Source organism: Rhineura floridana, chromosome 13 (genome assembly GCF_030035675.1).
Source record: "Rhineura floridana isolate rRhiFlo1 chromosome 13, rRhiFlo1.hap2, whole genome shotgun sequence".
Taxonomy (NCBI): Eukaryota; Metazoa; Chordata; class Lepidosauria; order Squamata; family Rhineuridae; genus Rhineura; species Rhineura floridana.
The window spans coordinates 1,250,152-1,261,533 of NC_084492.1; the positions used below are offsets into that span (position 1 = coordinate 1,250,152).

At 54.1% G+C, this 11,382-nt stretch overlaps 1 protein-coding gene across 6 annotated transcripts in view; it reads right to left on the bottom strand.

The window, feature by feature from the left end:
• The window catches only part of FHOD1 (formin homology 2 domain containing 1), a 72,967-nt gene extending 62,105 nt beyond the window's left edge, over positions 1-10,862 (bottom strand). For 3 of the 6 annotated variants that reach the window (XM_061594499.1, XM_061594498.1, XM_061594497.1), the window contains exon 1: positions 9,907-10,862. In XM_061594499.1, coding sequence (XP_061450483.1) covers positions 9,907-10,847 — 941 coding nt within the window. In that variant the 5' untranslated portion in view covers positions 10,848-10,862. Of the gene's footprint in view, positions 1-5,984; positions 6,072-9,906 lie in introns of those variants that run through there. The other 3 variants (XM_061594502.1, XM_061594500.1, XM_061594501.1) reach the window with 2 other exon arrangements.
• Positions 10,863-11,382: the final 520 nt, after the last annotated feature.

Consider the following 11,382-nt stretch of genomic DNA (forward strand, 5'->3'; position numbering starts at 1 on the left):
CCCAATCTGTCCCGCTGACCCAACACAAGGTGCAAACACTCCAGACCAGCAGTCACATGGACAGGGTGCCTGCAGAGGGAGATGGAGCTCCTATAGACCACAGCAACCCCCCCTCCCCGACCCTCAGGTCTACCCTGATGCTGAACCAGGTACCCTGGTGGGCATAGCTGGGAGAGACTGACTCCTCCCTGCTTACCCACCCAGTTGTCTTCAAGGGCAGCCCCACATACAGAATACTACTGCAGTGCAGTCTGTTCGAAAAGGGCTGTAGCTGATGAACCAGCCAGAAGTGGAAATAGGTACTCCAAACTACCAAGGCCTCAACTCAGGAGCACCCCGAAGCTATGAACCTGCTCCTTCTAGGGGTGTGCAACCCTGTCCAGAAGAGGCAGCCTGCTCACCTCTCAAAGACACAACACCTTGGTCTTGTCAGGCTTCAATATCATCACTGTCTCCAAACACCGGAGCCACCTCTCCCAATCCAAATGGAACCGAGAAACAGATCTGGGTGCCATCTGCATACTGATGACACCTCAATCCAAAGCCCCAGAAGTGCAGCCTCCACCGGGGGAGACTGCATGCCTCTCAGGACCAGCTGCTGGGAATGGCAAGTGGGGAGAGGGTGGTTGTGCTCAGGTCCAAGCGTGATTCTCTCAGCAACAGAGACAAGTGACCGTACCTCCAAGTCAGTCTAGCACCATCATCCCAATTGAGGCAGGCGCATCCGGCCCCCTGTAACTAACCCAGTGAGATGCCCAGATACCTTCACGGCAGCAGCACTGGAAAGAGTGACAGCAAAGGGTGCCCAAGCACAGAACCTCTTCTCTGTCGAAGGCTCTTAACACCAGAAGCTAGCACAAAAGAGAAGGGTCTTACAGCGCTCCCATGAAGAGGCTCAGGCTTTGGAGAGTCACCAGCTAAACAGAGCTCAACACGCAGCTGTGAGGCAATCACTGAAAATGCAACTCCATTTGCCCAACCAGGAGTAATAGAAGAAATCATTGAGATTTTGCTCCATACTAAGAAGACCTAGGAAGAAACTCCAAGGTAGCAGTTCGTAGCCTTTTCTAGGTCAAGGACACCTTTGAGAATCTGATGAAAGCTCCACAGCTTATGGGGGTCCATAAATGCAACTTATTTTATTGCAGTGGAAAGTGATGGTTGGGGGGGGGTTGCACACTTGGCTCATAGACCCCCTGAAGGTTAAGAACCCCTGCTCTAAGGAAAGAGATGGCCAACCATCACCACACAAATACATGCTATCAGGCTCAGTGTAGAAGAGCTGTGTTGCTGAGAACATTCTCCTACAGAAAGTGGAGGAAGTAGCTCTCCTTGACTTGACTGTAGCCAACAGGGATGAGTTAGTGGATGAAATGGCAGTTATAGGAACTCTGGGGGAAAGTGACCATGTTATACTTGAGTTCTTGATTTTGAAGGAAGCAAAAGCTGAGAGTAGCGTATGTGTACCCCGGATGTCAGGAAAGCCAATTTTAATTAACTCAGAACAATGATAGCGAAGGTCTCATGAGTCCAATATGGGTGGGAGTTTCTAAAAGTGGAAATTCTAAAGGCACAATTGGAAACAATTCCATCAAGGAAAAAAGGGGGAAAGACAGCAGAAGACACCAATTGGCTTCACAAAAAGCTTAAGAGATGATCTGAAAACAAAAAAGGACACATACAGGAAGTGGAAAGAAGGTCAGGCCACAAAGGAAGAGAACAGACAGGTAGCACGGAATTGCAGGGATGGTGTCAGGAAGGCTAAAGCTGAGAATGAGCTGAGGTTAGCGAGGGATGCCAAAAGCAACAAAAAAGTTTTCTTCAGGTATGTCCATAGTAAAAGACAGAGAAAAGAAATGGTGGCACAGCTACTCAGTGAGGATGGCAAAATGATAACAGATGACAAAGAAGAGGCAGAGGTGTTCAATTCCTACTTTGGCTCAGTCTTCTCCCGAAAGAGGGTCTATGACCCTCTTGGCAAATGCTGTGGCCGCTGCTAATTCCTCTCTTGGCACAAATAATGATGCTAATGCTACACAAGGTTTTTTAACACCATGTCCCAAATTCTCTCTCTCTCTCATACATTAGCACAGATTTGCAGCACATCTGCCACAGATGTTTCAGGGTAGCACAAAACTGGGCAAGTTGACACTTCTCCAAAACGTTAAAAAAGAAAGTCTATATAAGAGAGTAGCAAATCTTATAAACTGCTTGGGTTTTGCTACAGTCAAGCAGTACATACTTGATTTATATAAATTTTGTTAAATAAAAATAAACCCCATGTACGTCTCCTTAGGAAAAGTCCTTTCCCCAGAGTAACCCAAGTGTGCCAGACGCATTGGTAAAAGGGAAGCAGGCCGTGAGGCCTGGGAAGCTAAACATTGAAGAGAAAGAGAGACTACAGGATGTGCGTCTGGCCAGAAGCCAAGGCCCTCGGCAGCCACAGAAAGCTCAGAGAGAGGCAACCACCTCTGGCCTGAAGGCATGAGCTCTACTGCCACACCCTTCCCCTCTGCATGCCTCATCACCACAACGTGGCAGCTCCGAGCTATTCCCAAAAGCCATCGCCAGGAAAATGCCTGATGGGGAATTTTTCTAAACAGCTATAAGCAAGAGATGGAGCTCCAGTTCCAAACCATAGGTTTTGAGTTAACCAGAACATGGCCAGGAGGAAGCACAACGTCCAGAGCTCTGAAGGCAAGGCAAAGGGCACACACAGTGTGGAACTATCACCAGTGTTCAGACAGAGCACATTCTTGGTCTTTTTAGGCTCAGGGCAGGAAAAGAGGAAATGATTCAGTGCTTTACATGAGACTTGCTTTGATGTGGAGGGCTGGCAGGAACAAGAACCAGCCCTCAGGGTGCTTGGATTTGGTCCCTGCTCCCCAACCCTCCCCAGGAGCCGGCCCTTCAGCCAGGGCAGGGAGTTGTGGCCTGCTCCTCTCCCAGTGGAAGGCATGGCAGGAGCGGCTGAGGAAAGCCACTCCTCCAGGGAAAGGGGCACACTCCCACTTTCTGGCCTGCTGGGAGCCCCTCCCTGCCACCTGCACACAGCAGAGGGAAGGTGCAAGCTGTGCGAAGCAGATGCCTCCATCTCCGCCTCCCCTCCCCCGATGCACCTTGGCAGGAATGCTGCTTAGCCCCACAAAGGGGACGCAGCGCAATAAGCCAGAGTGTCTTCTGTGTACAAGGCTCCTGCTTGGCCGTCTCCGGCCTCTGGGCGATTCAGTCCTCCCGCCTCCGCTCTGGCTAGCTTCAGTGAAGGAAGACGGCCTGGGAAGGACACAAGACATGTTGCAGACTCATTTGGAATGGCAGGTGGGCTGCCCGCTGGACAGGAGCCACAAGGCCCATTTGGGCCCCTGCATAACTTCTACAGGAAGAAGGTGCTTGGGCAAGCGGTCCAGAGGTTTGGGCTGACGCATCTCCAGAAAGTGGCTGGCCACTGGCCCCTGCATCAACTCTCTGCACTCCCGAGGTCAGCAACAGAGGTCCTCCTCCTCTCCCCCCCCCCCAGGAGCAGTGACATGTGAGGGGGGAGGGGCATGTTGCCTCCAAGGGGATCCATTGCCACTACAACGCTGCAGGCTTCCCAGGGAGATATTAAAATTCATCTTCTTTTGCAACGCCTGTCTTGAAGGCAGGCTGTCGGCAGCACTGCCAATGCCATTGTTCAGCTTGCAGTCTTGAGGTGGCTGCTGGTTCTATTACTTCTTGGCACCAAGGGTTGCATTCAACTAAGTCCTACTCAGAGCAGACCCATTGAATTTATGAACCTAAGTTAGCCATGTCCATTGACTTCAATGGGTCTGAATACCACTCCAAGCTGTACAATACCTAAGAGTATTCTGTAGTGATTTTCTTGGTTTTGTTTGGATGTTTTATATTCTGTGATATGTTTGACTTACATATTGTTTTGTTACCTCATGATCGCTTTCTGAAAGGTAGGGTATACATTTATCAAATAAATTTACAGGTGGCATGTGCTGCCAGACTCCCCTAAAGCAGAAGGGCTGCCTCTTGGGGACGGAGCTTCTAACGTCTGCCTTGCAAACTTTGTGTGCTTCCCTGTATGAGGAGTGGGAAGGGTTCACAAACGGCGCTGCCAGCCAGAGCTCTCCTCATCTCTGCGCCTAGAAGGGCCCTCACAGTGCAGAGGGAGAGAGGGAGCATGCACTTTGCATGCAGGTCTTCCCAGGCTGAAGCCCCCCCCCTTGCCAGCAGCAACTCCAGGCCTGAAATCTTGGAAGAGCCACTGCCAGTGTGGACAGTAAGGAAGCAGACGGACCGGAGGCCTGCCTTGTACAAGGCAGCTTCTCCTACATTCACTCTCTAGAAGCAGCAGTAGTGAGTTCCAATCCCCCACAGGCTACAGGAGGTAAGAGAAAAACTGATCTCCAGTGATGAGAGATCTCACTGGGAATCCCCCCCCAATCAGAAGCAGAGGCTATCTGGTGGAGAATCTGGAGAGGAGAACCACAAGCAGCAAGTTCCTAGCCCTCATGTTCATCAAGCAATAAGTGAGACAAGTCTAGGTTGGCAGGCCTTCCAGAACTCGTAGCACCCCTCGTGACTGTTGCCCCCCTGTCCCCCTAACTCCAGGCTCAGGCTGGCAAAGTCTAGATACCTGCCTTTCCTACCCCATTCCCTTCCCCCCATCTGTCACCCTAGATGACCATAACAGCCCCTCCCACTCTGCCCTGCACAACCAGGATGTTCAGGCTCAAGGTATGCAGCAAGTGAGCACACAAATGTACTAGGACAACATAACTGACTCTGGGCACAGGATTTGCAGCCCCATGGATGATTAACAAAGGTCCCATGAGCGCAGCCACCTCATCCAGCCAACAGCACAGCAAACAAGGGGTCCAGTTCCTAACAGGGACCCATAGCTGCTCCAGCAGGCAAGCTGGTCAGCGCTTCCTTTGGCCTGCAAGGCTGGAACTAGAGGCTCATCCCCGCCTGTCCTTAACACAGGAGACCGTCACCAAGCAGTGTGTGCTGACGTTACACTTACGGGCCAGTCCACACTTCCCCCAAAGCCCCCCCCAAATTCCTGAAAGGCAGAGGGCACAGGGGGTAGGAAGGGAGCCTCTGTGACCACCACCTGGGAGAGAGATTTAAATATCCACCCCAGGCCAGCCCAGAAAGTGCCCCTGGCTCCCCCACCGTGACCACTCTGCTTCCTAGCCCCTCCGAGTTCAGAGCGTCCTCTGGGCTGTGCCACACAGGCAAGAGGCCAGGCCTGATGTCCACAGGGCAACTTCTAATGCTCTCTAAAACAGACTTCACCAGATCCTGGGGGCGTGGGAAATTTCTCTTGTTGTTTTTGTAGCACATAGTTTATAGCGGCCTCCCCCAATCTGGTGCCGTCCCAATGTTTTGGACTATAACTGTCACCAACACCAGCCAGCAAAGCAGCTGTAGTCCAAAACATTTGGCAGCCACCAAGGTCAGGGGAGGCTGCTTCAGTAATCTACAAGCCGGAAAGGTGGAGTGGAGACGATTCCAAACCAGATGATCAGCTGTCTTGCCCAAAGTAGCACACATGGCTGGGAGTCAGGAATAGCCCTCCCAGGAGAGAAAACTGCACGTTCTGGATGGCACTGAGTGAACTCAGGAGAATGTTTATTTTTAATATTCCCCAGATGAAATGGAAAATCTGACTGTCAGCATAGTAACTTTGGTTCTTTACAAGCATGGATGTTGCCCTCTTGCCCAGCATGCCAGAGAGACATTTCAGGAGTTAATTTCTCTAAAGCAGCTTTAAAAAGTGGGTTCTGGGAAGGTAATCACTAAGGCTACACACCAGTCAAAGTAATCTTCTTTAAAAAAAACACAGTTAAAAAGAGAGCTCTCAATGAAGACAAAACCCATGCCTGTCCCTGGTATTTTACATTACATTCATTTTAATGAGAGTCGCTCCTCAGTTGTAAAGTACTAATATGAATGCAATGCCAAATGGTATATTAACTACTAGGCACCTTCAAGTGGTTCAGCCTCTCCCTGTCCACGTTTGATGGGAAGCGGTGGTGGCAGCTCTGTCGTGTTCGGCTGGACTTGCCCTCAGTGGGCCAGAACAAGTGAGCTGCTCAGACTGAAATGACAGAAGCAAAGCTAAAAAGTGCCTCCACAAAACCCCTTTGCATATTTGACCCATTGAGGAAGCCCACAGGGGCTCCCTGCTCTTTGCAGTCACGTTTGAACAATGCAGACCCACTTGCATGTCCCCCCCTCCCCCTGGAGCATCCAGAGACAGGCCAGACGGAATTCATCAAGTACCCTGGGAGACAAGATTTCTAGATTCTATTCTGGTGAATTGTTTGCAGTCTTAATAAGACAAACTGTGGAGACTTATTCTGTCTAATACCCGACAGAACAGTTTGACAGTCATAGTACCACAGGACTGGAAGATGATCACGTCAACACTTCCCCAACACAGGAACAGGAGCACCCTGTGCCACGTGCATACCGAGGGAGGCAAAAGCCATCTCAGCAGGCGTGTCTGGGAGGAAACTCCTTTCCATCCCCAAAGGCAATCAGGCCCTGCCGCAAGAGCTGTGCTTGCCTGTTGTGCTGCAGCCAACTCAGAAGGGACAGGAAGGGGGGAGGCATGAGTTTCAGGCACCTCCGCAGCCAGAAGAAGCAGAGTTGGGGATTGGGGGATTGGCGAGAAACGGACAGGGCAAAGACATGAATTACGAAGGAGTCAGAGATTACATTCGAAAACATTTCCTATATAAGCCTGCTGCTCCCAGTGGGGGGTTGTTGAGTCAACTTCCTTCACACGCTGCAGAGCATGTCTAGAGTATAGTTAGGGACTCTAGTGAGTTAGCGCAGGGTTTCCTATGAAGCGCAATGCCTTTGATGTATCCATTACTCTAATAAAACGAGATTTACTTGCACACACACTCCAGCCTCATTCTTTCGGCTCTGGACGGGACATTGCCCATATTCCGGCTGGATTGCTACCCTGATCCTGCGCATCTCGTCAAGATGGTAGGCACATGCACCTGGAAAGCAAGATTTGTAGGTATTGAGAATGGTCTCTCTCTCTCTCTCTCTCACACACACACACACACACCAAAATGGGAAAGACAAACAGCTTGGCCCCAGCCTGGTATAATTCAGTCATGTCCCACCTGGCCCACCAAAAACCTTCCATTCCCCACCCCCACCTATCCATCAAGATGAGAGAACTGATCTTTTCCCAGCAGGGAGGCAGCATTGCTCTCAGCCTCTCCGTCCACACCCCTCATGTTTATCCAGCACTCTGCAGCCAAAAACCATTCACCTCTCGCGTTGCTTTTCTCAAGGCGACAGAGATGAGGAGCTGCGTTTTTGCAAAATTGTGAAAAGGTGAAGGCAGGCGGCTTGGCTACAGACTGATTCTGGGGAGGCATGCCTGTTGAACATCAGGGGTCACACCTTTCTGGGGCCCACATTTTGCAAACTGGAGAAACTGTCATGGTTGCCGCACCCACACACCCCGCAATCAAGCACACACATCCTATTGGCTACAAAAGGATGTTTCTTTCAAGCCTAATTTCAGGGGGGGGGACAATGACCCTGCAGGCGCCAAAGAAAGCTTTGTGGGTTCCTGTGTTACACGGTCTATGGCAACCTGGTCAACAAATAAGGAAGAGGAGAGCTGGGGAGGGAAACAGAGAAGGTCCGCCAGGGAGACAGGGAGCCTGAGACAATGAAGCGTCCAAAGAGAAGCGCCAGAGAGGCAGCCGGGCCTGGAGAGAAGGGAGAGAGAGCCAAGCCTCACCTGCGACCAGGAGGCACTGAATGCCATGGGGAAGAGGTCGTTCAGGGCCAGCCGAGGCGAGGAAGACCAAGAACAGACCCCCAGGGGCCTCCACAAAGAGGAAGAAGCCAGAGGAAGGTCCAAAAGACAATGAGACAGTTGGGGGGGAGGGGGCAGGAGGAGACAACCCAGCTGAGGACAGAATGAAAGGCGGGGGGGGGCTGGGGAAGCCCTGCAGGTGCCGCTGCTGCTCTCCAACCCCCATAAGCCCCAGCCAGGCCAATGACCAAGAGGAGAGGGGGAAACTGCAGCCCAGGCCCCCCTGGAGGCATCAGTGATTTGTGCAAGGGACGTTTCTGGGACTGGGAAGCAGGCAAGAGGGGCTGAGAGTGGAGCTGGAGGAAGGGGATGCTTGGCAGCAAAGGGTGCCCCCCTGGGGAGCAGGGCAGCTGCTGATGGGGACCAGGATGGACCAAGGGAAGGTCCTTGCGAGCAACAGAAGCAGGGCCTGTCTGAGCACCGCAGGGAAGGGACCGCTTGAGAACTGGACAGCAGTACACCAGTGACTACGTGAAAGGGTGCGAGGCACCATTCCAACCGCAGGTCCTTCCCCAGGAGCTCCTTGAATGGCACCAGGTCCCCAGGCAGTCTATTAACTCGCTCTCCCCATCACTACTTTTGGGGGCCATGCTAGACTTGACCTTAAATGCATTTACTGTGTGTGTGTGTATTTTAAATGCAGCTAGCATCACCTGGGGTGAGAGGCTGATCCTCATTTAGATCACTGTGAGTAGAAAGGGAGAATTTAACCCCCTCCTCCCCTGCCACAGCTTTGCACCTGGATGAAATCATTGCTCTGTACTTTCAGGACAGAGATTTTCCCCACCGGGGACCACAGCAGGAGAGAAAAAGGTTAGACCCTGCCCTTCATACTTACAGAGATGCCAATAATTATCAGCCCTCAGCTGATGCCATCTGCCTTTGACAAAAGTATGTTAAATGTAACAGAAGCATTTAGAGTTAGATCTAGCTTGGCCCTCAATTCCTGGAACATCCACAAGCCCCAGACAGTGCTAAGTGCTATTTCTGCATGACACCCTCCTTGGAACTGCTTTGCCTGTTTATTCCCAACAGCTTTTAGTCACCAACAAAAAAATACCCCATGACTGTGGACATGAGATGTTCAGCTGCTCCGAGCCAAGAGTAAAGCTGCACAAACCAGCACCCTGAGGTTCTGGGACTGAGGCCCGGCTTATTTAGAGGCCAGGAGATGCAAAGCAACCAAGCAGCCGCGCCTTCCACATCCTTCCTACCCAACAAGATGAGGCACACTGAACAAAAGTTGTTCAGAGGCTTGCTCTGCAAGGCTGGCTGAAGGGCACTCCACAGCGATTGCAACACCTGTATTGGACAACATGTACCTAATAAGGTTTGAGGAATCCCCGTCTGGCAAATGCCACAGCCCCATCAATACCTCGGCAGTGCGTGAATTCTGAGCCATGCCCTCCAGGGTGCAACGCCCCTAGCTCAAGCCACTGACCCACAGGGTTTCTGAGTGCCTCTCTCTTTCCAGGCTGCAGCTGCCAAACCGCAGGCCCTTTTTTGACCCCCTCCTCCGCGACTGCCTTTTCTCTCTTGCTCTCCCTGAACTGTGAAGAAATGTCCTCCGAGCCACCGCAGCCACGTGCGGCCAGCAGGCCCGCGGCCCGTCAGAAGGGCAGCTCCAGCCCTGCCAAGGCCGCTCTCGGAGTCCCTCCCAGGCAGCGGCAGCGGGGCCAGGCCAAAGGCCAGGCCCTTCCCGCCCCACCGGTGGCCGCGCCCCGCGTCCTCCTGTTCTGGCGGTGGTGGCGGCCAAGGAGGTGCCCACGCCGAGATCCCCGCCCGCCCGAGGGCCACCACGACTCCCAGCAAGGGGGCTTCCGAGGCACAGTCCGAGAGCCTTGAGGCGGAGCATCGGGGCCGGCGGCCTCGTGGTCCGGGCAGGAAGGGTCGTCGGGGAAGCCCCCTGTGGAGCGGCCTTCCGGAAGGGGCTCCTCCTAGGCGAAGACACTTCCGGCCTGACCCCCGTCGCCCCCTCTCGCATCACCCCCATTTCCGATGCCCTCCCCTCGCGATCGCCTGGCCCTCTGCACGCGCTCAGGGGCTTCCCTCACCGGTAGCGGCGCGCCCAGCAGGCGGTGGAAGGCGGGCACTTGGGCGGCGAGCGGCAGCACCTCCAGGACGGGCTGGACTGGCGGGCGACGCGGCTCCGGAAAGGCGGCGCACGAGAACGGGTCCGCGTCGTCCAGGTATTGCAGGCGGCACAGCACCGAGCCCCGAGGAGGCGGCGGAGGCTCGCCCATGGTGGAGGAAGCGACCCACGGAGGAACGGGCGGGCAGACCCTCCGCAGCGCCTCACCCCGGCCACCGAGGGGGAGGAGCTAAAGGGCCGTGGGCGTCGCGGCTTTGCTGCTGGGCCGGCGGGAAAGGGCAAGAACCACCTTCGGCCCGGCCGCTTGCCCGGCGAGCCAGCGAGGGAGCCCTTTGGCCGCAGACGCAGAGGGGGCGTGGCCCGTCGGGGCGGGCAGGCGGAGAAGAAAGAGAGACGTTCCCTCCCCCTGTTCGAGCGGAGCCGTGGGGGGGGCGTCCTCTTGGGGAAGCCGGTCCAGGAGGTCCAAAGGACTAGAGCTGGCCGCCCGGAGGAGCAACACCTCCTCAGCTGCGATCTTCCGCCGGCCCCCCACCACGGCGAGCCCGTTTCCTGCTTGCTCTCCGGATTCCTCCTTGGGGCTGCTCTTGCGAGGAGACGCGGCGCACGCTCGGTGGAAGGAGGAAGGAAGGAGGCCAGCGGAGGGGCTCCCTTCGCAGTAGAGCCGTCCAGGATAGCTGCAGGTGGCTGGTCGGGCGTCTCCGTCCGCCGAGGAAGGTGCCCGGAAGGGGGAAAGGGGATTCGGCGCCTTCTAAGCCGCCGACGCCTCCCCCTCTCCCATGAATCGGGGCCGGCCCCTTCCTTGCCGGTGCAGCCGGCAGGAGGCAGAGCGCCCGAAGGCAAGGCGCGAGGGGGTCTCCCCCGTGGTGCCGCCGCGTCGGAAGCGAGGAGGAGCCCCAGCGGCATTTGAGCGCGGCTGCGTGGCCGGGCTGGAAGAGGAAGCGCGGGCGTTTCATGCCCGTCCGCTCCGCGCTGATTTCATAGGCATGGGAGGAAGGAAATGCCGAGAAACGCTCCCTTCCAACTGAAATAGATTTCTCTCAAAACGTTTCACGTTCTGTCAAGGGCCTTCTCCATCTGCTTTAATCCCCAAAGAGGAACCCTAACCCTTTTCCAGTTCATAAGAGAACATAAAAGCTGACCGCTCAGTAATTCAGATTGGCCGCCGGCCTTCCTTTTATTTATATACAGGGGTTTAGTTGGCCAGGGCCGGGGTGTGTGTGTATGTGTTAGAGCCCTTACGTTTTGGGGAGACAAGTCTCAGTAGAGTCCCTATGTCTCCAGCATCCTAGGAGCCAATCAGCATAAAAGCAGAGGGTGTTAGCCACTGAGAAGAGTCTTCTCACTTGCTTCCTTGTAATTTCCTGCTGATTGGACCAAATCAGACTGAAAGGAGTTCCTATTAGTTTATACTTCAAAAAGCCAAGCCAAACTGGGGAGC